The following is a 27,465-nucleotide window of genomic DNA, read 5'->3' as shown; positions in this document are numbered from 1 at the left end:
ATGTAAAGCAAAGGATAACTCTGAATTTTTTCTGTAATTTAATTAGTTACTTCTGATGTAATTGAACTAAAACTGTAAATAAAATATGAATTGACAACCAAATTCAAAGTTTAACTATAAAATGTATGCTTTAATGTAATCGCGCTCACATTTGTATACTTTGGTCAGTTAATAAGAATAATTCTTGTAGTTTATATTATTATATGAATGAATTAGGAGTTGTTTCATGTCTATCCTTAAACCAATTCTAATCAAGGTTGATGTAGGTAATAAAGTCATTAGTAATTAAATACTTTTTGAGTAATTTGTACAGTAATCTAATTACTCTTCTGAATATGTAAGTAGTAATTGATGTCTTTTTCAGAGTAACTAGCCCAACATTGGGTCAAGGAAACATGTGCTGGTTTGCAATATGGTCAAATAAAGGAATCTAAGACTACAGCGTTTCTATTCTTCCCACAATCTGCAGACGAATGATCTGCGCTTAAACTCCTCATCACTAAGTCTGGAAACAGAGCTGATCCGTTGAGAAATCAAATAAAAGAGAAACTGTATTTCAACTTCACAGAACTTCACAGAAAACGGGTCACAGTTTAACAGCGTCACGCTTCACAAAGTCATGAGGGAATTTTCATTTGGTTCAGTTCTATCAACATAAAGATGTTTGCAATGGTCTCAGTCTTGTTCATAATCTTTCCAATAACTTCTCTGAAAATCCCTTATCCATTAATTTACAATGATTCAAGAAATAAGTGTTGATTAGTCTGAAAGAGTTTTAAAGAATCACACGTTCCAATAAGATCTTTGGAGAGCCTGAAATTTCACATGTGGTCGATCCTGTTTATGTCGATCTCCATTCACAGTGTTTTCCAGAGACGTAGCGTTTGATCGCTTCCGTCAGAATCCATGAATCTTCAGAGCCACGCGTCTGGTCCATGTGTTTCCTTCACCAGCATGATGTCATCGATAACCTTCCCATTCTGCAGACATGAGCGTATTAGACGGTGAGATATGAACAGGAGTGAGGTTCTTCGCTCAAGACTTTACCTGGTCATCAGACACCTGCTCCAGATAGAGATGTGTGGAGTTGATCAGGTGCATCCGTGTGTAGCCGTAATCTGTGCTTCTGAAAGCGCTCCAGCTGCGAGGTTTGGGAATGAAGCCGTCGTGTTTTTCTCTACAACCCTGAGAAAAACAAAATAACTTTCTGATTAATGAATTTGTGGTTTCAGATGAAAGATGTGGTGCTGTTGAAGTGATACTCACAGCAGAACCTGTGATTATATGCACAGGCGCTTTAGGATTCACATACGGTTCTTCAGAGCTTCCGTTATACACCTGCAATAAAAACACACACAGCTATAATCTGAGCGCAGCACAATGTTGGTGCATTACAGTCCGTGTTTGGTGATTGACATACAGACCTTATAATCATACACGGGCCAGAGTCTTTCATACGTGTGCTCATGTGCCCACAGCTCCAAATCAACTCCTGCAAACACATCAGATGATATATTAACACTCATCCAGATGTCCTCTCACCTCACCTGTGATCATCTTGGTTTACTGTTGTTAGACTGTCCCAACAAAGTCTGGTTCATCCCTTCTAATGATGTTTAAGGTACAATCTTGAAATCAATAGCGATGTCATAGAAGAACCATTTTGGTTCCACAAAGAATCATTGGGTCAGAGGTACTTTAAAGAAACAGATCTATTTCTTACTTTTATCATGTGAAGAACCTTTTTACACCACAAAGAACAGTTTCTGAAACGGAACAGTTCTTTGGATATTAAAGGTTCTTTATTGAACCCAAACGTTCTTCTATAGGCATCGAAGAACCTTCTGACGTTCTTTAAGCGTTTAAATAGAAAATATTGATACAGATATCTCCTAAAAATAAAGGTGCAGTAGAAGCACCTTTTGGTTCCATAAAGAACCTTTAACATCCAAAGAACCTTTATGTTTCACAAAAGTTTTTTGTGGTGGAAAAGGGTTAATGAGACTTTAAAAAGGTACGAAAGATGATTCTTGAAAGAACCTTTGACTGAATGGTTCTTTGTGGAACCAAATGTGGTTCTTTTATGGCATCGCAGCGAGGAACCTTTGAAGCACCTTTATTTTAAGAGTGTGTGACCTGTTCATACCAAGGATGATCATTTTAGCGAGAGAGAACGTTTTAAGTTGAAATGTAAATGCTGAGTTCACATGATAAAAATACAGAAAAACTGTTTGTTTGGGATCAATTTAAGATCTTTTTTAGCTGAAAATCAACAAAACGGCCAATCAAAATCTGTTTGTGTTTAAACGGCTCATACATATAAAATGTGAAACTGCAGCTAATCGAATGTCTTTAAACGAAAAAGGTCTTCTTGAATTTAAATATATATATTTTTTTTTAATGAACTCTTCTTGATTCAATAATTCAGCCGACTTCGGCTCAATGTTCAATGTTCAACATGCATGAAACAGGATCTGTCCTGTTGTTTCACAGAAAATGTTAACCGTATTTGTAGAATAAATCCTCAAGTCCAGGAGCGATGGGCTTTGTGTCATTGCGTCCACGGCGAACCTAAAATAGGAGGAACTGTGAATGAGACATTGCAATAGATCTGCATTCCATATCACATCTCGTCCAGATACATACGTAACTTTGGAAGCGTGTGCAGTCGTCCCCGTCATCATCGGAGCAGTACATGGGTCTGTGTGCCATGGTGATGATCCACGGACGCTCGGCTCTCTGCTCGGGTCGGTTTGCTTCCTGCATAAATAAGAGCACACGAGAGATCATCATTCACAATCAAATCAATGTAAAGTCAAGTGAAACTTCATACCTCGAGGTCTTTCTTGAGCCACTCGTACTGTCTGAAGAGCAGATCCAGACCATATTCCAGATAGAAATAAACTTCGGTGGAGAACGAGATGATGTGAGCAGGCCCGATGTTCCAGCTACACAAACACAAGGACATCAACAATCGTTATTTTAATAATGCTGTTTGTAATCCATGTTCACAGTTTCATCATCAGAAATGCTCCTTGACTTTGAAGCAAAGCGTAAGCGGTTTCTCCATGAGCATAGCTTTATAAAACTCCATGTTTCAGATTCTCCAGAAATGAATGCAGAAAAAATAAGCTGTGTTGGAACTCAATAACATTTCATTGTTTTTTATTATTCAGTCTTTTAAACATGCTAATGGTCATTTTTGGTTAAAAGGACTAACTGAATGTTCACACCAGACGCGCGTTGTTGGACGCCTTAACATTTTAAGTTTACTCACTTCCTTCACACGTGAAATTCGAAATTTTGTTTGGGATTTCTGCCTCTGCAAGTAATCACGTCACTAGTAAAGCAAGCTCCTGATTGTTTAATGCAGCACGAATGTACACCAAAGTTCACATTTTTCCACTCGGCCGAATCATGTGTTACGTGCATCAAACACCAGAAGAGGTCAATTTGCACCGCATCATTCGCACGAATCGCATCGCAGGACGTCCTATCATGTCTTTGCATTAATTTAACATGTTCATCACTCGCACTTAACGCTTCATTCGCGTCTGGTGGGAACGCAGCATGAAGAAGTGAAACAGTCTTACGATATAACACACATTTGATATAAAGATTGAAGAATCAACCAGGACTGAATTGAAACATTCCATTTCTCATTTCTCAAAGACACAACAAGAAAAAGAGGAAGACCAAATACACCACTTGTGATTGTGGAAGAACAACACAACAATTCAATGCGTCAACAACATGTGAAAACATAAAGCAATAGACTAAACAACACATTATAGTTAGTTAAGATGCTATGAAATAATTTCATCACGTATTTTATCACACACAAAAGTCATATGAGCTTTTATATGCAAGTTATTGATAAAAAAATTGTACTCTTGTACCTGTACCAGAGGTTCTCTGTGTGTCCCGGCATACTGAACCGATATCTGTAGTGGGAGAAGTTACTGGAAAAATAAACGAGGAAAGAGAAAAACACATTAGCTATGTTATTGATATACAAGCATATTCACAAACACATGTCAAAAATGACAGCTATTGAGATGCTCGTCGTTTTCTTGAAAAAGGTTTAAATTTGATGTAGTTGTCATGTAAACCGATTACATCTTACGGCGCATTCGAATTTTGTCAGGTACACAATCATACACAGTACGACATGCAGTGAAATGCTGTTTAAAATTGGCCATTTTTAGAAAAATAGTCCAAATTTACAAAAGAAAAAGTCCATTAAGATGAAATAGAATTATTACTTAATATCATCTTTATTTACAATTATGTTTACAACTAGTATTGCTACTATACATCTTATACAAAAGTTTAATACACACATTTAATCTGATCACAAACCTTACTGTTTTTAAGGTTTCAGAAATAAATCTGAAGTGAATAAAAAATTGAATTGTGAGAGGTTTGGAAAGTGAGAGCACATTCTTGAATCACAAACACCCCCAAATCCAGACATCATCCAGAGGTTAACATCTGGTCTGTTAACATACTCCTTAAACATTTGAAACAGAAGAACTTTTCTGCATTTAATCTGGGTCACAAAATGTTTTTATAAACTGTGCACACCCCGACTGAATCCACAGTTAATTTATGGGGCGCAGTCCGACAAGTCAAAGGTTAAGAGGATGGGAAGGTCAGAATCATTTCTTGTGTGTCATGTTGATATGAATGAACTGAGGTCATGAGGTCATGAGGTCAGAGCTCTCGCTGCAGATTTGGTCACATTGTGAAAAACTTCAATGTATCAATTCCATTCACAACGGAAGAAATGCACTTATTGGTGTGATCTAATCATAGCACAGGTTCATACATCCCCCTGGTGGTCAGCAGTAAAACTGCACACACGTGTGCTCTATGCTTTAGGGCAGGCGATGTCTGATCATTTGATGTATTCATGCGTTCAGATGTTTATCAGATCGTGTTTGACATCCAGCATTTAAAGTGAAAAGCTTCAGCCTGTTTGTTGAATCAGGTGGAAAACATCTTGACAGATTTAATATCGCACACAAGTTTGAGATCAACTGTACGCGCCCTGCAGTGACAGTAAGATGCTTTTGATATAGAGCACTCGCTCCGTCGGTTTACTCGCACACACAGAACAAAAAGATTTGTGAAAGACGCTGACAAGCATCTGTGACCCAGAATAGTTCTCAGAAACTGCCTACCAAAGTCTGACCCAGTTTTTCTGTGAATGCCCCGAGGTTAAGAGCATCACAGCAGACGTCCAGCGGACTGCGTGTGGTTTGTCTAAACATCAGTTAAAACACCTGAATGAAAGCACCGAAGCATCTTCACGTTTTGTCCCGCAGGCAGAAAAACATCAACACACAATATTTGAACACACGCTGCCAGATATTCTTCCCATTAAAGGAGTAGTTCACTTTCAAAATGAACATTCTGTAATTAAAATCTTTATTACTTTCTTCCCCAGAACACAAAAGAAAGAATGTTTTTAACAGCCCCCTCTTTCACCTACATTGGTTACAACTTTTAATAGAAGTGAATGGGGGGCTGTGCTGTTCAGCTGCCAACATTACCGAACAGCACGTACACAAAACGTCTTATTTTTGTGTCCTGCGATAGAAAGAAAGTTATACAGGTTTGAAATGACAAGAGGACAAGAGGACAGAATTTTCATCTTGCAAGGTTAACTACTCCTTTAAAATCACACGAATGGATGTAAAAAAATCACTTTTTTATCAGTGTTCCTTTTTTGCAAAATGTGATATACCGACATGTGCTTAAAAGATAACAAAAATTGTGACATTCACATTTTTACTAAATGCTCTTAGAAACAGTTCAAGTGAAACAAAAAATTTGCAGTAAATCCACACATTTGATTGAAAGGTTTCACAAACATCTTGATCCTGTAAATATTGGATTTATGATTTAGATAAAATCTACAGAAGAATGATGCTCATAGTGTATATAAAGCATGAACACATCAGAACACACTTACTAAGCCTGCTCGTGGTTACCCGGGCATGTCATGTAGGGCACGTATGCCGCGATGGATTCGATCTGCTTCATGAACTCATCACCGATCCTGCCATTGTCCTGACAACACACACACGGGTCACGGGTTTGATTACATGAAAGGTGTGATCAAATGTATACTGTAACACGTTAAATGCACAGCAAGTCATTTTGGATAAAAATGAAAGAACTGGTTGTACTGGGATGTGACTGATTTATGAACGTGACTTTGCTGATGGTGTAGATCTTACCTCATGCATGTCATAGGCAAAGTCCCCTGTGACAAAAAAACACAACATATGAAAGAAAAACTAACTATGAAGTGAAAGTGTCACACAAGTGTTTGATTTCGAAACAGGTGTTTTGATTCTCACCGATGTGCAGAACAGCATCGTACATCCCGATCTGAGTTTCCTTCTGCAGTCGACTCAAAGACTGAGGGTTTTCATTGCCCATGTCACCGTACAGAGCGAATCTGGGGCTGAAACTCAAGCTTTCGTTCAGAGATGTGAGATAGAAGACGTCACTCCAGCCGTCGTCACTGCCACAGTGATACACTGAAACACACACATAGTTACACACTGTGTCTTTAAACAAAATCCGTAAAAAAACGGAGAGTAAGTTTGCAGATTACCATAAATCGACCCTGGTCTCAGGTCAGTCAGAGTGACCCGGTGAATGTAGGATGTCCTGTTTTCTGTCCCTCCATCAGTAAAGATGGTGTAGTTTCCCTTTGCCTTCTTCCTGAAGAGCGCATCACCCCACAGACTGTATTCTACAACACTCTCCGTCTGATTGGAGGTCGACCATGTGACCACCATAGAGTTCTTTACACCTGACCCCCCAAAAAAACACAGCAACACGTTTTATTGCTCTGTAATGTGTAAACCCATCCTGGAAAACAGAAGGACTACTTTGGTCTTGAAATTCAAAGACAAAAACACAAATTACAGTTTACATTAGGATACTTATTTAAAAAATAATATCTTTAAAAGTCAAATTGTGTGCCTTAAAACAACACTACTGGAGATTTTGTGATATTAATAGTCTTCCTGTTGCAATTAAATGAAACTGCACACATCACTTTAAACATAGTTCTCATCCGAATGCATTACTTGCTAATATAATTTAATTTAATAAAAAAATTTGAGATGTAAAATTATTAATCTGTTGATTTCAGGATCGAATTTGTACTGGAACTGCTCTTGTGATATAGTCGATACAGGTTTGGATTGCACATGACTATACATGTTTGTAAATGACAGATTCAAACAAAATTCTGCAAAAGCTATTTCTGAAAAAACAACTGTTAGGCAACACAGAATATAAGATTAACAAAAAGAAACATGTTTTATAACAAACATGTCTTTAAACATGACAGATTTAAAGTGATACTTCCCACAAAAATGAAAATTCTGTCATATTTCCTCACCTTCGAGTTGCTCCAAATCTACATAAATATATTTGTTCTGATAAACACAGAGAAAGATATTTGGAAGAATGCGTATGAACAGACAGATTTTGCCCCCATTGACTCCCATAGTAGGAAAAAATACAATGATAGTCAAAAGTGCCCCAGAACTGTTTGCTGCCCTACATTCTTCAAAATGATTAAGTAATTGTTCCTACTACGGGAGTCAATGGGGGGCAAGATCTGTTTGTAAGTATTCTTCCAAATATCTTTTTTTTTATTTAAACAGATTTTGAACAACACGAAGGTGAGTAAATCATGACATAATTTAAATTTTTGGGTAAGGTATCCCTTTAAATAACAGCAAAACATGATATCGTCACTTGTTTCAACGCTGGATCCAAGAAATGACACAACAAACAACACAAAATAACTCCACTTTCGATATAAAACCTGCAAATATGTGATGGCTGTCAGATCTCACCTGGATATGAGATGTGCACCTGCTCAGGTTGAGTTCCTATCGGCGGCACATAAGCAGCCGCAGCAGCGCAGATCAGAGCACACACACACACGAGTGCACGCGCCATGTCTCTCAAAACCTTGTGTGTGATGAATCAGGACAGTCTCGTGATGTCTGCTGATGCTTTCTTTGTCTGTCACATGATAAACACAAAACATTGTTTGCTGTCACAGCATAAACAACACACGGGTGCATCATGGGTCATTCTTTATATGAGGTAGCACGTAGGAACATTTGCAACACAAATAAAGTTCTTTAGATTTCTCTTTACCTGAGTGACACCTGTTGAAGTGTGTTGCGTTGTCTGCGTTATTTTCATTCTGAGGAAATATATCTGCTAAAACAGTGAAGAAAAGTCAAAGTGCGTCTAACGTTACACGAGCATCTAACTACGCGACTCTTTAAAATAAGCGACTGCTTAACAAACCTGTGGGTTTATTGTCGATAGGTGCGAAATAGGTGTATCGCTTCTTCCGGACTGTCACATGATCCTATGAATCACGTGATTTGCTGATCACGTGACAGTAGTGCCCCAAGTTTGCGCAGACTCACTTGTTTCACGCGACGCTGCCCGGACCGATCAGAGTGTGACATCAAAGTACCGCGAGAGTAAACCACTCCGTGTGTTGATGAACCGCTCTCGCGATACTTACTCCGATCGGTCTGCGCAGTGCCGCCTTGAGTTTACATAAATGTATTAATTTGTATTAGAGTAGGGAAATAACGTCAAGCATACATTTTATACCCAGGGGAGCAAGGAACATTAATACATTAACAAATAAACGATACAATTACAAACACACAAAACCTTTGAGTTAGTAACTTATTTTTTTGGGGAAAACGTTTTGTGTACAGATTAACAGTTTTGATACCTTTCCATTTGTACAACTTTAAATAGCAGAAGTATAATTCGCAAACGATTTAGGGGGAACAGAGAAAAGTCAAACGAGGCGCACTTGTCCTGTGACGTCATCGCCGTGCGTCTGACTGTCAAACTTTGACAGCACGCGAGAAAAGAAACAAACTTTGACAGCACGCGGGACGAACTCGCCACCGATATCTGTGCTTTTATTTGTCTAACTATCGCGTTTAAGTGACTGATCTACATGAAATTAATCCTCCTCCGAACATGCATATGAATCATTGTTTACGTGTATGGGTTGTGTTGTTTGGGTTTCACGTGACGATCTCTCTCGAGCTGACAAATGACGTAACGCTCGAAGGTGATAACGATGACGTGAGAGCAGAGGATGTCAGGTTTCAGGTGTTGGGTCGAGCTGTGGTTCCTGGGGTCAGAACTCACGACTGGATCTCATCTGCTCGGGTTCTGCTCGATGGAGACAAACACGTGGGATTTCTCAGGTCTATAAATAAACGTGCACGCGACAGAATTACAATGATTGGAGGTATCACAGCAGTGTGTTTGGTTGGAGTTATACTGTGGGACCACTACATTACTTCACTGTTTCTGGCATGGGTTCTGCAGGTCTGATGGAGGGTTTAGTGTCAGTGATGTGCCTTCTGGATCATATGTGCTGGACATCTCATCTCCGACATACAGATTTCAACCTGTGAGAGTTGACATCACCAGCGCAGGCAAAATTAGGTGCTCACATCAGTTTTCATCCAACAACCTACAAAGCATTTTTTGATTTTTGTACGTTACTTTCAACGTTTACTAAAAACATTTTAAAATCAACCATTGTGTCTGTTTTCAAAGACTTGTCTATTAATATTTGATGGTTTCTTGTTTCTAGGGCTCGTGTGCTGAACTACATCAAGACCTCAGAAGTCATCCAGCTGCCGTATCCTCTTCAGATGAGATACGCTGGACCTCACTCCTATTTTATACAACGAGAAACTTGGGGCTGGTCCGATTTCTTCATGAATCCAATGGTAGGCCTCTCTAAAATATAAATATATGCATCAAACTCTTTTAAGAATTCAAGCATTGATGTAAAACGGGCTCTTGTGTTTCTATCAGGTGTATATGATGGTTCTACCCCTTCTCGTAATTGTTCTCCTTCCCAAAGTCATCAACCCGAGTGACCCGGAGATGCGAAGGGTATTCATTCCTAAAAGTTAAATTTTTACAGCGGTCTGTGTTATAATAAAATATGTTTCCTTAAACGTCTTGTTTTATTTAAAGGAAATGGAGCAATCTATGAGCATGCTGAACCCAAATCCCGAGCTTCCAGATGTTTCCGAGCTCATGACCAAATTCTTTTCACCACCCAAAAGTCAAAAGAAGCCTGGAGGTGGAACTCGGGTCCTGAAGGGCGGAGGTCCGAAAAGGAGGTAATTACAAGAGACACACGAGGCTGATGTCATGGCAGATGTGGACCTTATTTCATCTGAGGTGGAAACCAGAAACGGATGAAAACACTTATAGAAACCAATTCTATAGTGCCAGTGAAGGCAGAAAGGCAGAACATATTATGAGTCCGTATTAATATTTCAATAAAGCAGGCCTGTTAGGCCCAGACTGTAATTTGCATATGCAAATCTACTGTATTCTCATTATTTATAATGTTATTCAAGTTGGCTGACCCTGTGGATAAAAAATGTCATGAAAGTTCAGTTGAAGTATTTAATACAGGCTAAAGTTATTTGATGAGAAGCTTAATAAAAGTTTGAAGTCTTTCCATGTGTCTTCTTTTTGTATCGTGATGGTTCCTGTTGTGCTTTAGTCAAATGAGCTCGTGCCACATTTATGAAGGAGAGACTGAATCTAAATATAGCCGCTGTTGTGTGTGTGGGGGGCGTTACAACACAAGAGTCAAAGGCTGAAATGGATCAGATAAAATAATCCAGCACAAAAACTCATCTAGTATTCCGATCAAAGACTTTAACCCTTGATGTGAAGGGGCTGAAGTCCGACGCTGATAGTGCCCCACTGGATTCTGGGATATGAGCTGGTAGTTCTCTTTTAGAGCCAGACATTCGGATTTTGTTTCGATGTGAACGGTAAGTCTTTATGGTTTTAATTCGCGTGAGTTTTTATTTTGTAGTCATTTTTATTTTTATCCTGTGCGACAGAGATCCTAAACCATCATGCTGGTGTTGTGGGTTTGTCTGGTTCTGTTGGAACATGTTCGAACCGAACCATCTGTGGAAAACATCCACATGCTCGATCCGGAGGAACACAAATTCATACTGAATCTTGGACATAAAGGTTTGTTGCGGCATTAATCCTGTTTCACATACTTTACATGTTACTTGGAACACAAACTCGCCGGCATGCGTTATACTCAAGATCCAGAAGTTTCAAAGTGAGTTTTTACATCTGTTTTGCCTTGTTGCTTGCTTGGAATGACATCACAATACAGATCCTTCAAATCCTACTCTCGTTTGGATATACAAAGACATATGATTTCACTTCTAAATTCAATAATATTCATGTTACATTGAAACTATCGAACATCATTCACAAATGCAGAAAATCGGTGCTCTTTCAAACTGAAAACAAATGACAAACTACTTTTTATGTAGTTCTGTAAATAAGCGTACAGCACACTTAAGTGTACTTCAAAGTGTATTTCAAATATAAAAATTAATACCTAAACAGGAACGTAATATGTTAAGTGCAACACTGGTTTACTGAGAATACAAAAAAGTGTGGCAAGTAAAAAAAAATAGGAAACTTGTTTTGTACTCCAAGTTTACTGCTGTCACCCTTAAAGTGTATTAAAAAGTGTGCCAATTTGATTCCGCGAAATATATAATAATATATAATTATATCCGTGAAACTAATAACCTACTAGTACATAGATATAGTATTACAGGAATACATGAAGTATACAAAAAATACATGAAATGAACATGAAGTATTGTTCAACTTTTTTTTTTTTGAGAATCATTGACTTGTATTCATGCAAATGACATGATAAAGAACTGGCAAAGGTCATAGGTCAAAGACAGCCCAGGGTGTGTTCACCTCTGATAATGAGGAACGATTATTTCGGTTTAACATTCGCTAGAGATAGCATGTGCAAAAGTAAACTGTTTGCTGAACCCGTGTAAAGATGTCATGATCTAAAAAGCATGTTTTGGTTAACCGGTCTGTAAACCGTGAAGTTGAGATGAAGTCATTGAAAAAGAAAAGTAAAATTAACGACTTGTTTGTTCTCACGCAGAGATTCCCACAGATTGCTACGAGCTGTGGCAGGAGTCCGGCGGGCACGCGCGGGATGGTTTGTATCTTATCAAACCCGCAGACGCGCCCATCGCCGTCTACTGCGCCATGCACGAGGGAGGCTGGACGGTCGTGCAGCACATCACGGTCAACAGCAGCGTGGACTTCGACCGCACCTGGGACGAATACAAGCGTGGCTTCGGATTCCTCACGGGCAACCACTGGCTGGGTAACGGCTACCTGCACCAGCTCACCGGCGGCCCGGCGAGATACAAACTCGGCATCAAGCTGGTCGATAAAGACGGCATCACCAAGACGGGCGAGTACGACCCGGTGCTGGTGGAGAACGAGGATGCTCAGTATCGTCTGCGTCTGGGTCTCTTTCGAGGCACGGCGGTGGATGCTCTCACTGTGGATACGGAGAACTATCTCCATGACAACCAGAGGTTCACCACCAAAGACAGAGATAACGACAACTACTTCCAGAACTGTGCCAAGCTGGAGTTCCAGGGCGTTCCGGGCGGCGGGTGGTGGTACGACGCATGCGCCGGTGCCAATCTGAATCGCAGGAACGTCATCTACTGGCAGAAGGACTGTAATAAAGAACATCTGTGTAAATACGCCTGGATGATGGTGAAACCCTCGGATCATGTGAAGCTGGTTTATGGCGGAGACTGCAAGAAAGATGAATTGTGATCTCAATAGCTTAAATGGTTAGTTCCCAACCGCCCCCCAAAAAAAACATTTTTTTTTACTCTGAAAGATATTTTGGGAAATGTCTCAATGGTTTTGTGTTCATATAATGGAAGTCAATGGGGTCCGATGTTGTTTGGTTATCACATTCTTCAAACTATCTTCTTTTGTCTTCTGAAGAAGAAAGAAATAACATGAGGGTGAATAATTGTTGAAAGAACATACATTTTTTGTGAACTGTCCCTTTAATTTCAAAACGTTCGTGAAATGTTAACATAGGGATGAATTAAACACATTATTATGATCAATTATTCAGAAGAAATATTTGATTCAACAGACATTTAAATGTCAGAATTAATTGTATTATTTATTATAAATTGTAGTGTATTTATTAAATTATTATTAATTGGCTGATTTATAAAAGAAAGTTCACACAAGTTATAGTGAACTAGCAAGTCAATATATGTTTTTCAACGTTTACTGTATATTTACAATGAACATCGTTTTTTCAAGCACCTAGAGACGAAAGTCACATTTAAATATAAACTGTTTGTTTTCTGAAATGCGGAGGTTCACACATTGTACACATCTAACATAAAGATGCTTAAACATGTTCTTTGCAGTAATGCCATAGAAGATCAAATGTTTGTTTCCCAAAGAGTCTTCCAATCCAAGGTTCTTAAAAGAAAGCTTTCTTACATTTTTATGGTCTGTTGAACCTTTTTCAAATATAGAGAAAGCTTAGTGGATGTTCAAGATACTTTATGGAACCATTCAGCCCAACAAAGAGAATATTTTAGGAACCTTAACATTTAAAAGTGTATGAGACACACACCAGCAACACATCAACATGACAATATAAGACGCACCTGAGCCTTTAAACATCGACGTGACACTTACTTTTTGATTATTGTAACAATTGTAACAACAAAGTCATTTTCTATTGTGTTCTGTGAAGTGTCCGTTTGAAGTTTAAAAGATCAGTAATGGCACATGAAGGCATTTGGAGTGATACAACTGATACTGCAAACACGACAAATAGCCCTTAAAACACAAATAAACACATCCCGAAAAATGATTTCATGTTTGTTCAGCAACACTTGTGATAATATGGGGTCAGAATAAATCAGGTTGAAAAAGATTCTGTCTTTTTTGCAAATGCGTTTCGGCATACGGGCCCTCATCAGGGCTAAAAGGTCACGAGTGTGAATGAAATAGAAACAGAAGCAAACTTCAAACCTTCCATCACCAATCAGAATGTTCAAACTTACAAACGACCAATAAGAAAACAGATGACGTCATATACCAATCACAAACTGATCAAAAAAACAATCATGAAAATTGAATGGCCTGGTTTCAAAGACACGGTTTATCTTAATTCAGGACTATGCTTTAGTTGATTTCAGATATTTATGTCGCTTTGATAAAAATGCCTTAACATCTTGTATATTTGTGATTCTACGTGATTTACTAACAATTAAATTGTGTTGATATATTTATTTTTTCCCACTTCTTCTATTTATACGTTCTAATTGTGTGTGCACTGAAAAAGATACATTTTAGAATTACTTAATAAGATCCTCTTAACAATTTGCACGAATACATAAGTAAAGTGTGCTGCTATAATTCAAGTACAACTTACTAACCAGAATAAAGTAAATGATACTTATTAAATAAATTTAGTATTTGTTAAAATATTAAGTAAATATTACTTAACCTAAACATTTACCTTGAACAAAAACATGCTTCTAACTCCACGGTTCACTTAATTTCATAATGAAATACTGTATACTATTTTTTACAAAATATGAACTTATGCGGAGAGACTGTGATATAATACTAGCATTAGCACAGTTACTGCTCAGTGAGTAAAATAACATTTCATTTATGTAGTCACAAGTTCACAACACAAAGTAAATAAGTCAATTTAATTTTACCTATTTAAATGGGTTTAACATAATAAAATTGTGTTGGATTTACTTGATAATTTGTTAAATTAAATGACTCAAACTAAATAATTAAAATCTTAACAACCAAAATTAGTCTATTTTATTTCAAAGATTTTTACGTTATTTTAATTTCTTTGTTGTTATTAAAAACAGGAACTTTCTGTAATTCTAATAAGTATATTTTAATCATATCTACTAAGGCACATAATCATTTTTTTTTTCGGTGTGGAATATTGGTCAATGTATGATTGTTTGTTTGATTAGTTTGTGATTGGTATAGGACATCATCCACTTTCTTATTGGATGCTTGCAAGTTTTTTAAAGGAATTTGTTCACACCTGACACCTGTAACCTGATGAAGGCCTGTGTGTCGAAACGCGTTGGCAAAATAAGAATATCATCTTTTGGGGGTTTTTCTGACCCCTTGTTATCACGAGTGTTGCTGGTATTATCTGTAAAGTGTGCATTCATCATTCCACGCACCTTGTTGATTATGTGACGTTGCACCAGAACAACCGGGCAACACGTTTGTTCTGTAGACATTAAACTAAACCAAAAGAATGTTTCACATAATTCCGTTATTATTTCTTAACTCTTGTTTGGTTGTAAATCTGAATGTGAGACTTTCTTCAGTGGAGCACGAAAGAAGATATTTCGAGAAATGCCTGTGGTTTTGTGTTCATGGAAGTCAATGGGTTCCAGTGTTGTTTGGTTATAGACATTCTTCAAAATATCTTCTTGTGTGTTCTGCAGAAGAAATAAACTCGCACAGGTTTGACATGAGGGTGAATAACTAATAAAAGAATGTGCTTTCTATCAAAGCTTTCCCGTTCTTCTGTGAACGTTCATGTCGCTCCGGTTAACTTGCTGCCGACCACAGGATTTTGTCCGCACCAGTAGAGTTTCTCCTCCACCCTCTTCTTCCTCCACTGGCACAACAGAAGCATGCGGAAGGTCTTCTGAAAGGTTTTGTTGCACAGCGCGTAGCACATGGGGTTCACCGTGCTGTTGACGTAACACAGCCAGTAGCCCAAATGCCAGAGTGCCAGCGGGATGCAGTCCGAGCAGAAGGTGGAGATGAGCACCATGATGTTGTAGGGCGTCCACGTCAGTATGAACGCCAGCAAAATGGCGCTGAGAGTCTGAGCGGCCTTCCTCTCTTTGATCAGCACCATCCTCTTCCTCTTGGTCATCTGGCTTTTCAACGTGCCGTCCGCGGGTTTGGATGAAGACGAAGAGGAAGGCGCATTCACGGACTCGGCGGATGAGAACGAAGAGGTCGCGGCCTTCCTTTCACCATCGGCGTTCTGCTGCAATCCTGTGTCTTTTGAAACCGGCTTGAACTTGTAAGAAACACATTTCTTGTTCCTTGGACTTTCTTTGAGGGAGGATGGGAAGACGGCATCTTCCTCGCAGTTGCCATTGGACGCCTCCGCTTTGCTCTGCTGATGTCTGTAGGGCGTCTGGACGACGGCGGGAGACACAGAGCGCTCGTCATCTTCAGAAGAGCCATAGCTGTTGAAGTTGGCAAGTTGGTGGGTTTTCGGCCACTCTGGCACATCGGCGTGATGCGAGGAGGACCAAGACGTCTGATTCCGCCGTGAAGCGTTCTTCAGATGTTTGATCTTGAAACAGGACCGGATGGTTTTTCGAGGCTGGGCGGTGCTGCCGGAGTTTGTCGAGGAGTTGACCCCCTGCAGCTCGGCCAGGTCTTTTGTGCGCCTCTCGGTTTCTTTGTATATCCGGCAGTATAAGATCGTCATGATGGAAACGGGAATGTAAAAAGCCGCTATGGCCGTTCCGAAAGTGATGACGGGTTCAGAGAAGAACTGGATCTGACACTGTCTCTCAGGTACCGTTCTCTTACCAACCAAATACTGCCAGCACAGGATTGGAGGAGCCCAAAGAATGAATGACACCAGCCACGCGAGGCCGATCATGACGCCAGCTCGCCTCGGTGTCCGTTTGGCTCGGTACGTCAAAGGTCTGGTGATGGAGAAGTATCGATCGAAACTGATGACCAGTAGGTTCATCACGGAGGCGTTGCTGGCCACGTAATCCAGCGCCAACCACAAATCACATGCCAAATTGCCCAGAGACCAGTAACCCATCAGAATGTAAGAGGTGTACAAGTTCATGGAGAAAAGGCCGATGATGAGGTCAGCGAAGGCCAGGCTCAACAGATAATAGTTGTTGACCGTCTTCAGCTGGCTGTTCACCTTAAAAGACAACATCACCAGAACATTCCCGACAATCGTGATGAAGCTGACGATGGCGGAGACGGTCGCTATGGTGACCACCTCCCACAGACTGTGTGTGACCAGGTGGACGTCCGACACGTTCCCAGTGATGGTGACGTTTCCCAAATCCATGATTTATGATGGCAGTGGGTCAATATAAGAGTTTGACGGACAGCTTGAATCTGACATTGCCTGAGGGAAACAAAACAATAGTTTTGACCAGAACAAACAGACAAAAACATTTAATTTCATTTTATGATGTTTCATTTTGGAATTACATACTAAAAACATACTTTAAAATACAAGCATACTTAAAAGAAGGGTTTTACCTGGAATACCAAAATCTACATACTGTATTTTGAAGGGTTTTAATAACAATCTATGTTTTAATTACATTTTATCTTTTTATGGCTTATATATAATCAATAGTGGAATGTGTGTATTAGTGTGAACAATTATGTGTGTGTGTGTGCAGCTTTGCGTGCAAAGAAGAGGGTCAGCAGTTTGAGGGTTTGCACGAGAACTCAGCTGTTTGACCTGAGGTCATACTGTACATGCAAGGCACATACCCATATAGCGCGGGTTGGAAGAAACAAGTTTATGTGGAGACCAGGGGGGGGGAATATGCTGTTTTGCAGATAGTAAAAGAAGAAGGGTGCGGCCGGAATGAGCACGAGGGGTGTCATCACTCCATGGGACACAAAGAAAGCAGTAAATGTGGAGGCGCTCGGGGGAGGCACGGCCTGAAGAAAGAAGATACACCCTCTCACATACATATAAAAATGACGTAAACTTTTGAAGCGTTGCTGACTCTCGGTGAAGACTCTTTGGTCTGAGACAGCCCAGCGCGCTGTATTCTGATTAATAAACTTCAACTTTTGTTCATCCGAAGTCCATAAGTCCAATTTTTGAATGCGCAGGACAGTTGATGCCCATCAATTTATACCTTTTATTAATGAATACATCACGAAAATAAATGTTCTATCTTTTCCATTTTTTACTTTTAAACCTTGTAAAATGTAATGCTGTCACTATGTTATGATATCTGACAAAAATCTTTCAAAAGTCTAAAGAAAATCTTTTAATATTCATTAAAAAGGTTTAAATCCTACCCAGGTTTTAAGGTTTTTCAATAAATAGCCTCTAGAGGGCAGAAGTTCACTTAATAGTGAAATGCGTTGCATGTTCTCCACCCTTCAGTATGAAATACAACTACACGATAGAAGAATACAAACTAATATTTATTAATAAAATTGAGAACAATATCATCTAAAGAATTAACATAATGTAACAAATAATATGAAAAGAAATACATTTATATCCTGTGAATTCATATTATTATGAGAATCTATGAATAATATACATTTTACAACCAATACCTTTTTTATGAATAATTTCCGTGATAAATTTGCAGTGTAACCAAAGATGCTTTTCAGTCCTCGCATCATTTGTAAATGAGTGGACACCTCATCTAACATTATTTACACTATTGACCGTTAGGAACATTGATTATTAAATACAGTAAAAATAAAACAGCATCTGTGTTTTAGGGATCGTGTTCAAGTATCACACGCTCAAGTTTTTCTCCCAGACGTCACACACGTGAAGCTGCATGATGGTCAGGACAGTGACATCTGTGTTTTCACTCCGGATTTTTGTTTCTAGGGAAACGGAGGAGTGATTTCTTTTGAATGACAAAGCCAATATCATCTCAGCCAGAGGGAAACGGTCGAGAGATGCTATAAAGACAAATCTAACACACACCTGAAGTGTGTTTGTGTGTGTGTGTCACATGTTTGTGGTGTCATTCTCTGAGCACATACTGTACTCGACACAAACAACAACATGTAAGACAAGACTGTGTACTTTTTGTGTACATTTGTACTTGTAACTGAGAAGTACAAAGTAAACCTTTAACATCTACTCACAAACAAGTAAACAGTATACAGGATCTTATTGATTTCTGTTACGTGTATGTCCCTAATATATATTTTATTTATTGTAAATGCTGAAACAAACTGATAATCATTTTGTCCTTCAAGAAAAAAAGATTTAAATCTTATTTCATTGCAATCACAAAGATCGTATCTTAACGACATCAAGCTTGTTTTTAATATACATTTCATCTTTACTTTTGGGGGGGGGGTTATTTTGTCCTAAGTGGTCCAATAAAAAAGCACAGGAACTGCAAATAAACCAAAGATTTATTATACTTACTACAGTTTAACCATGATGTAGTTTGGCTATGGTGATACAAATTGGTAACGTTTTAGATTATGACCCGCAAACAACTGCATCATTAAACAAAATTTACAGCGAAACTAATTGTTGCAATAATGTACATCTACAGTACATATCTGTAGGTAAAGGAGAACAATATGTAAGTCTGGGGAATAAAGGGTTAATAGTAAGAAAAATGTAAAAATATTTATGAGTGAAATGCATGCCATAAACATCCAAATCAAACCACTGTTGAAATACTTCATTATAGTCTCATGAGATCAACATTGATGTTACACATTAAAATTACGCAATAATAAATTTAAAAAAAAAATGTGACCAGCAATCCTAAAATCATTCAAATAAAAATGTATGATCATGACAAAAATAGCTACTAGTTTTAAAATACTTATTTTTTTAATTTCCTGAATTCTTTATTGCTTAAAATCTGAAATAAATCAGAAAAAAGATGGTTCTATGTCTATATATACACAAAACCGTGCTCATAAAAATCAAGTCAATAGGCAGGCGAAATGACCATATAGGTTGATATCAAAATGTTTTAATTCAAATTTGGAATGGAAACTGTAAATCAATAGGAATCTATATCTATCTATATATATATTGACCGGTTGATCACTGGTTCTGGTGCCAATGTAGTTTAAAAAAGGTGAAAAACACTTTACACATATATATGGCGCCAAAAAATAAAAGCATATCTGTGTGTATATTGCATGATCTAATCGTCATATTTTTGACTAGTTTTGTAATAGTTTTGATCCTGAAATCCATCCTTCTGGTGGGATCAGTATAATCCTGCTTTTTTGGCTCAAACACATCCCAATCTCACTAAAACGTTTTGAACACCACAAAAGGACAATTTGATACAGACCAATACATAGATTGGATTTTGTGATCTAATCCCAATTCACGATCCATGTTTTGCTTCTGAGCAACCTATTTTTACATTTACATTACATTTACTCATTTAGCAGACGCTAACTTACAAAGAGTTAGCGACTTACAAAGAGTTAGGGAGCAACAAGCGATATGTCATACAGGAGCCATAATACATTTTTTAAGTTTTGATCCAACCCTATAGTTGAAACTCAATCAGGTTGCTTCTGAACAACCGGCCCCTGGTGATATGAGATTAGATGTTTTCAACACTTCAGATATAAACACTCAACACTTCTAGACACTTTCACCTCTACTGTATAATTGATTCTCTCATTATGTTGTTGACATTTTCATGATATGAAGAGTTACGGAAAGAAGTGAAGAGTTCCAGTGAATTATCTAATCTGTCGATCAGGGCTGTCGATCTGCTCCTGGAGAGCTACCGTCCTGAAGGGCCCTTCGCGAAGAGGATGTCATTTGTAGCGGTGTACACCTGAATCCCTTGGCGAAAGGCCCTTTCAGAAGTCCATTAGCACATGCCACGGTCACTTCAAGGGACTGAGTTCTGTTTGTGATCACAGAATCTTGGTTTAAGAGTTCTCGCCACACATTTTGAAGCAAACATGGTGCGAGACTTTGACTTTACCTATAAGTACGATGATATAGTCAGTATTTGTTTTATATTATTCTTCGTCAGAATAGTACGCCGGAATTTTGTCACCTTGTGTACAAAGTACGCACAGGTTGCGCATGCCATTTCTTGCAGTTAGTAGTTTAACCACTAGGTGGCAACCGTGTCCTGGGAGCATCAACTCAAGGTAGTAGAAGAAAAATTGACCCCTGTAGGCCTGGAGAGGTATTGCAATATTGTTATGCGCATGCATCAAAACCCATGTGTACACGTATTATCCGTAAGCAGTATACTGGCATAAAATAAAGAAGTATAACACAGCCTTTAGATGACGTATGTTAGACGGCTTGGGCGGAGCATCTGTTAACTCCTCCCCTTCAACTGTCAGTCTGCTGCCAGGTCCATTTCAAAACGCAATGGCAGTTTTTATACATCCAATCAAATCGCAGAGAAGGACGAACGCCACGCCCACTATTTTCTCATTCCAAATTCCATTTCACTTGGAAATGCCTCAAAACAAAGAAGTAAAAACAATAGTAACTTCCGCTTTACAGGGACTTTAAGTGTTCAAATAGCTTTTATGGCCACTGTAATAACTTCGCATCTGTGAACCTCGATATTTATCAATAGAACCAGAAGAGATCGAGTGGGGTTTAATTCAGAGAGTCTTCAGAGAGCGAAAGTATTTGGTTTCATTAGGTTTGGAATGTTAAAGATTGCTCTCGTGCTGGCAGTTGGTGGCGTGGGCAGATTTCTGAGGAAGTAACTGAATAAATGATGACAGTTTATTGACTGACAGTCTGATGTCAGACTCTCCTCATCCTCAGACTAAAGAAAGACAAGACTCTTCCTCCATCAAACTACACGTTCATGCTTACTTCACAAACTGAGCACAGGTTTGTCAAGACTGTGATCAAAAGTCAATATTATTGAAGATCTCAATGTGAACTCAAAGATTATATGAAGTCATCACATGACAGGCCTTTAAAGTGCTCATATGGCGCGAATACATATTTTTCTGTGTCTTTGGTGTGTTATAATTTGCCCATGCATGTCTTAGACACGTAAAATTGCAAAAATGAAAGTGTAGAAACAAAATATGAATTCTATGTAAAAGCGAATGCTCACTCAGACCTGCCTGAAATGCCTCGTGTCACCACACCCCCACAAATCTAAGTTAATTGGTGGTCTGATTTGACTCATAGAGCGTTCCCACCAGACCCGACTTGCGCAAATAAATCGCGCTATTCGCGCATAGTTGGACGCTTAAACGTTTTGAGTTTACTCGCTTCATTCGTGCGTGAAATTCACTTCAAAACAGACGCAAATTCGCGTAATGGGAAGGGCTTCTGCTGGTGGCTCCAGTCTTGTATATATATATATATATATATATATATATATATATATATCTAAAGCTCAAATTGAGTAAAGAGCATTTTTTTTAATTTACCAGATTGTCCGACTTCCACACTCACGTTCTTCCAAGCAAGATCATTTTATTCCTGTTTCGATAAAAGGAAGATTTATCGTACATTTTGTCATCCATTGTTGTATCGGATTTCTGTGTCCGCTCGCTACGTAGAGTACTACTAGAGCAAGCCCCTGATTGGTTAACGCAGGGTACATTTTCGGCAAAGTCCAGATTCAGAATCACACACGTCAAACGCGCGAAACACTCATTCGCACCGCAGGATGTCCTATCGCGCCTTTGCATTGACTAAGAAACATTTAAATCACTCGCGCTTAACACACAGTAAGACCCCCAAATGTAAACAAAAGTAAGGTGGTGTACCTGTCAGTACAATTGAAGAGGAACCTGATGTTCCAAATATGTTAAGAGGTGTTACATTTACCTCACACGCTTGCAGTGTTCCACCAATCACTACACACTGGTGAACTGGCCAATCACAGCACACCACGCTTTCAGAGCGATGAGCTTTGTGATAAATCAGCACGTTTCAGAGAGGCGGAGTAAAGAGGAGATACAAACATGCACAGTATGTGGAAAATACAGCGTTTTTGAACCTTAAATCGTGTTTACACATTACATTACATCTAAAGCAAACTATAATATCTCTTTTAGCCGTGTCATGTGACCTCTTTAAAGTACTACACATACATAAATAATGTGACCTATGTGTTTGACTAAATCTAATGTTACTTTACTCTTTATATATTTAAGGATTCATGGTTCACTCATCTTGTGCACATGACAAAAAAACTTGAAACTTGGAAAAATGTGAACCTATGATGTTCTGGGTGATTGTTAAATTGCTTAAAATATATTATAACTTCCAAAACCTCAGGTACAGCCAAAGAGCTGTAATGTGAAAAGTGACTTGTTCTGCACATCACATTACATCGAGTGCTGCCAGAGAAAGTGATGGAGATGCTCTTCTGAAACTCCTGATGAAACTAAGAAGCTCAAACACAACCGCTTCTCTTGAATGAGAGTTTTTATACAAGTGAAATAGAAATATTATGTTTTGCCCCAAACTGCCGTTGACCTCTGAGACACTGCTGTTAGATGCCTGTGAGCCTCTCTCTCTCTTTCTCTCTCTCTCTCTCTCTCTCTCTCTCTCAGTGAGTGTGTGTGTATTGACCCACGTCTAACATCACTGCTGTTCTAGTGTTTGAGTCACATGATCACATCGGTCTCGCTCTAACACCCTCTATTTTATTCAATCACACTAATTTATTCTGTTTTAATCTGTGCTTGAATTGTATACGGTGAAGACAAACCATTGAAGATACAATTTTTGTAGAGTTGTTCAAAGATTAGGATACGATATTGTGATATAAATGGCAAAAAATATTCTTATATAGACAAAAATATTATTTTCTGAAGTTATTCAAACGTCATTGTTTCACTTTTCTACACTGCAAAAAATACTTTCTATAGTATAGTATAGTATTTTTGTCTTGTTTTCCAGTACAAATGTATACAAATTCCTGAAGAAAGATGCATTTTCTTGATGAGAGAAATGACGTAAGAAATAAGTCTTGTTTTTAGACAAAAAAATATGAAATGTCTGTTAATATGTGCTTAAAATAAGAAAAAAAATCTGCCAATGGGGTAAAAAAATTTCTTGAAGAAAATGTAAACCTTAATTCCGGATTCTTCTTCTCTTTTACCCCATTGGCAGATTTTTTTTTTTTAATAAAGTCATTTTTTTTAGTGTATTAATTTCTGCTCCATATGGACTTCTTAAAACTGCTTTCTTGTTCATTACAAGAGACAATGTCAAAAAAACGACTTTATCTATCCTGAGCAGAAAATATTGTCGACATGGCCCATGCTTCATTTAGATCAACAGAAAGACCATAAGAGTTTATTTTATTTGTTTACGTCATATTCGTTCTATATACGCGTCTAAGAGAGTAGAATAATTCAGTGTTTAATAGTTTAGTTATTTATAACAGGCTTTAATCTTACATCAGGACTTAGCTGTTATTTTTCACAAGGTTCAATCTAATCTTGTGTAGTCATTATAAGAACACACAGGATTTGACTTGAACTGTCTCCTCTGTTTAAAGTGTCTCGGGTCTAAAAGCGTGACAGTGTTTCTTTATTTAAGCTCTCTGCATGGACTGCTTCAAATCACGGCTGACCAATTCTAATCTGTGTCACGGTCGACAGCTACAAACCAGGTTCAAACAGTCATTCAAACAGATTTTCATAGCTGCTCAAAACTCAACATCAACGATATATGTGACATCTGATATATGACCACAATGTGTTTCAGAGGAGTCATCAGATGATGATGTTGTCTGCAGTGGTGTAAATATGTATAAATATGTAATATATAATATATTTAAACCATTTAACTCCAACATAATAACCAGACACCACTGACCAACAAAACGATTTACTTGAGTATGCAGTAGTATACTGTACTATACTTAACTGAACCACGCAATACAATACTATATCATACTACACTAGACAAGACATACCATCATTTACTGTACTGTGATATACAATAGTATACCATACTCCACTGTATATCATCTATATAATTCATACAATCCTATATCATATAATGTAATGTACTGTACTGTACTATACTGTACTGTGCTATACTGTGCTATGCTATACCATCCTAGACTGTTTGAAACAACAACATTTTATACTATACTGTATTATACTGTACTATATACTATACTATACAGACACAATTATACTTGATACTTTACTGTACAGTGCTATACAATACAGTGCATACTATACTATACTATAATGTACTATACAATACCATATCATGTCATACTATACCATACTATACTGTGCTACACTGTGCTATACTATGCTACACTGTACCATGCTATGCCAAGCTATACTATACTACAATCTACAGTACTATATTGTGCCATGCTATACCATACCATACCATACCATACTACACTACACTATGCAATAAAAACGATATGGTGCAGTGCGGTATTATGCGATGCGGTCATAGTTTATATACTGATTTCAACTTTCACAGTTTCACTATTATATATTGTATACAAGTGTTCTATTTCTGGATTGCTATTATTTTTTAGTTTACATTTGGTACTCTACAGACACTTTTGTCAATCCGTGTGTATCTTGTGTGTCTGTGGGGATTTTCACAATTCACTTCTGCTGTATTATAAATACAATTTTGATGCTGTTCACTTTACTTAAACAATACATTTTTATTTAATACGATTTATGAAAATTCCCACTCAAAAACGATTGCATCATGGTAAACTGAATTGAAACTGTAACTCTTTGGCTTAACTCAATGTCTTCATTTTAAAAGAACATGTTTCAATAAAGAACCTAAAACACTCATTTTATTTCCTGTTCAATTTACTTAATTTAAACATTTATTTAAAACAGTTGTCACAACTGTCAGCTCACGGAATGCTTTGCATTTAATTGAATATTGAGAGTAATTGTCTAAATAATTGTTATTTATAGTATTTATCATTAAGAAATGCTCTCTGGGGGTTCTGATTAGTCTTCAACAGACATGTTGGGTTTGTTCTCTGTTTTAAATAATGCAGGTTCACCATCATGGAAACCTGCATTATATATACATCATGGAAACCCATCTGCAGTTAGCTTTTGCATTCTTGCTGTTTCACAAATACTTTGGGGTGGGGACGTTACTGTTAAAATACTGAACAATAATTAAACAGCCTATAATTCCTTTCACATAAATACTGCATAAAACAGACACGTGTTTCTTAAAGTTCTAGCTCTGTTTAAACAAATCAAATAAAGCTGCACTTACAGATGAACTCCACAACACCAGATGTCAAGTTCCTCCGTGCGCAGGTAAACATGGTAAAAAAAGTCTCCAGTTTTACTCCTCCAGCATCACAGAGATGTCCAGTGCTGTCACGTCAGGTTGTAAATCCAAAGTATGCAGAATTGCCTGCACATATTACATTAAAACAAAGGCATTTCCTGTTAGTTATTCCAGCATATTAAAGAAAGGTAACATGAGCACCGCTGCTCTCTGACCGGCGCACGTTCAGCTGACAACGCACTGGAGAGAGAAAAATCCCACAAGGCGCAACGCTGCATTATGTTCCAGGACAGTGAGCAGAGAGAAAGAGAGAGAGAGAGAGAGGGGAGAGAGAGAGAGAGCAAGAGAGGAGAGAGAGATCCCTTTATTTTGCTACTTTTTCTATTTCTGTTTTCATATATGTACATTAATTATAAACAACTTTATGTTGCACAACAAACATCAAACTTTATTTTATTACTATAATCTTTCTTTTCGTTTGCATACATACTTGCACTATTTGCACGCTGCAAATGCTTTGGCAATACGAATGTACATTTTGTCATGCCAATAAAGCACACTCAAATTGAAAAATTGAGAGCGAGAGAGAGAGAGAGAGAGAGAGAGAGAGAGAGAGAGAACAAAACTGAGAGAGAGAGATGGAGGGACAGAGAGTAAGAGTAAGAGAGAGTAAGAGAGAGAAAGAGAGAGAGAGAGAGAGAGAGAGAGAGAGAGAATGTTATATATCAGACGTTGCTCTTTCATATCTCAGGAGATTTGATGAAGCTCTCAGTTGTGTTTCATTTAAATGTTGTGTATCCTAAAATTGCTTACAGGAGAAATAAAAAGAGAATCAAATGAGAGTGTAATTGTGGAAAGAAAATGTGATGAGAAATGTTTGAGTTGTTATTAAGATCATCAATAATATTGACTTTTGATTGCAGACGAGACAAATCTGAGCTCAGTTTGACACATTGACGACATCTCTTCTCAAACTCTCATGACAGACACATTTGTCAGATTTCTGACTAGTTTTCTCGCAGATGACACTTCAGTTTCCATTTGCTCTCCATTTAATCTCACCGATATCTTGGAGAAATACATTAGATATTGAAGAGATCTCATCTGTGATTTCATTCGTATAGGTGCGACGGAGAAGGAGAGAGGGGGAAAATGGAGAACAACAGACCAACCAGACTCAATCAAAATATAAAAATCCTTCTCACGAAGCTGAAACGCTCATGGATATTGAGGAGCAGGAGACAATGCTAAAAAGGTGAAAGAAAAACACTGGATGATAAAACAATTGTGTGAAAGAGAGAGAGATAGTGGTCAGTCACACTAGCTGGTTAATGACCCGTGGTGAGCTTCAGCTTTTGGCCGGAGACGCACAGACGCGTGCGGAGATAAAGCAGCTACAAAAGATTGATTTGTGTGGTGTTATTTGGACAGTGTTGAGCTCCGTCTCTCCATCACCTGCTCATTCTGCATCTCAGAGCGTG

The 27,465-nt window shown here is 38.1% G+C and overlaps 4 protein-coding genes across 6 annotated transcripts; 2 read left to right on the top strand and 2 right to left on the bottom strand.

The window, feature by feature from the left end:
• Positions 1–533: 533 nt before the first annotated feature.
• acp7 (acid phosphatase 7, tartrate resistant (putative)) lies at positions 534–8,483 on the bottom strand. Of its 2 annotated transcripts, none has more exons than XM_056768699.1 (15): positions 8,359–8,483; positions 8,203–8,265; positions 7,893–8,064; positions 6,632–6,832; positions 6,372–6,554; positions 6,249–6,274; positions 5,981–6,078; positions 3,900–3,962; positions 2,834–2,948; positions 2,647–2,760; positions 2,505–2,571; positions 1,425–1,492; positions 1,267–1,338; positions 1,048–1,185; positions 534–980 (listed from the first exon to the last, which is right to left on the bottom strand). In XM_056768699.1, exons 3-15 carry the CDS (start codon positions 7,996–7,998, stop codon positions 915–917), a joined length of 1,317 nt encoding a protein of 438 aa, XP_056624677.1. In that variant the 5' UTR covers positions 7,999–8,064; positions 8,203–8,265; positions 8,359–8,483; the 3' UTR covers positions 534–914. The 2 variants fall into 2 exon arrangements, with proteins under 2 accessions (XP_056624677.1, XP_056624678.1); XM_056768700.1 differs by having other exon boundaries at positions 8,203–8,268; positions 8,359–8,416.
• A 417-nt stretch (positions 8,484–8,900) lies between these two features.
• On the top strand, positions 8,901–10,574 carry emc7a (ER membrane protein complex subunit 7a). The gene is made up of 5 exons (XM_056768065.1): positions 8,901–9,293; positions 9,418–9,537; positions 9,689–9,827; positions 9,916–9,996; positions 10,081–10,574. Exons 1-5 carry the CDS (start codon positions 9,061–9,063, stop codon positions 10,231–10,233), a joined length of 726 nt encoding a protein of 241 aa, XP_056624043.1. The 5' UTR covers positions 8,901–9,060; the 3' UTR covers positions 10,234–10,574.
• Positions 10,575–10,719: 145 nt separating this feature from the next.
• zgc:194887 (uncharacterized protein LOC571819 homolog) lies at positions 10,720–13,070 on the top strand. Of its 2 annotated transcripts, none has more exons than XM_056768064.1 (3): positions 10,720–10,898; positions 10,943–11,106; positions 12,068–13,070. In XM_056768064.1, the coding sequence occupies exons 2-3, from the start codon at positions 10,986–10,988 to the stop codon at positions 12,760–12,762; spliced, it is 816 nt and encodes a 271-aa protein (XP_056624042.1). In that variant the 5' UTR covers positions 10,720–10,898; positions 10,943–10,985; the 3' UTR covers positions 12,763–13,070. The 2 variants fall into 2 exon arrangements, with proteins under 2 accessions (XP_056624042.1, XP_056624041.1); XM_056768063.1 differs by having other exon boundaries at positions 10,728–10,898; positions 10,971–11,106.
• Positions 13,071–14,404: 1,334 nt separating this feature from the next.
• On the bottom strand, positions 14,405–26,190 carry chrm5a (cholinergic receptor, muscarinic 5a). Its single transcript, XM_056768062.1, has 2 exons — positions 25,967–26,190; positions 14,405–17,140 (listed from the first exon to the last, which is right to left on the bottom strand). The coding sequence occupies exon 2, from the start codon at positions 17,078–17,080 to the stop codon at positions 15,554–15,556; it is 1,527 nt and encodes a 508-aa protein (XP_056624040.1). The 5' UTR covers positions 17,081–17,140; positions 25,967–26,190; the 3' UTR covers positions 14,405–15,553.
• Positions 26,191–27,465: the final 1,275 nt, after the last annotated feature.

Source organism: Triplophysa dalaica, chromosome 15, assembly GCF_015846415.1.
Source record: "Triplophysa dalaica isolate WHDGS20190420 chromosome 15, ASM1584641v1, whole genome shotgun sequence".
Lineage (NCBI taxonomy): Eukaryota > Metazoa > Chordata > Actinopteri > Cypriniformes > Nemacheilidae > Triplophysa > Triplophysa dalaica.
This window is presented reverse-complemented; position numbering and strand designations above follow the sequence as displayed.

What these genes read in the sequence shown, in the direction of transcription:
- acp7 (XM_056768699.1), bottom strand. Translation starts at nt 7,998, where the DNA reads ATGGCGCGTGCACTCGTGTGTGTGTGTGCTCTGATCTGCGCTGCTGCG. An exon ending in GGCCCGTGTATGATTATAAG is followed by an intron (nt 1,339 to 1,424) that starts GTCTGTATGTCA and finishes TTTTTATTGCAG; the next exon opens with GTGTATAACGGAAGCTCTGA. An exon ending in AGCAGGTGTCTGATGACCAG is followed by an intron (nt 981 to 1,047) that starts GTAAAGTCTTGA and finishes TCATGTCTGCAG; the next exon opens with AATGGGAAGGTTATCGATGA.
- zgc:194887 (XM_056768064.1), top strand. Translation starts at nt 10,986, where the DNA reads ATGCTGGTGTTGTGGGTTTGTCTGGTTCTGTTGGAACATGTTCGAACC. An exon ending in ACTGAATCTTGGACATAAAG is followed by an intron (nt 11,107 to 12,067) that starts GTTTGTTGCGGC and finishes GTTCTCACGCAG; the next exon opens with AGATTCCCACAGATTGCTAC.
- chrm5a (XM_056768062.1), bottom strand. Translation starts at nt 17,080, where the DNA reads ATGGATTTGGGAAACGTCACCATCACTGGGAACGTGTCGGACGTCCAC.
- emc7a (XM_056768065.1), top strand. Translation starts at nt 9,061, where the DNA reads ATGCATATGAATCATTGTTTACGTGTATGGGTTGTGTTGTTTGGGTTT. An exon ending in AAACACGTGGGATTTCTCAG is followed by an intron (nt 9,294 to 9,417) that starts GTCTATAAATAA and finishes TGGGTTCTGCAG; the next exon opens with GTCTGATGGAGGGTTTAGTG. An exon ending in GTGACCCGGAGATGCGAAGG is followed by an intron (nt 9,997 to 10,080) that starts GTATTCATTCCT and finishes TTTTATTTAAAG; the next exon opens with GAAATGGAGCAATCTATGAG.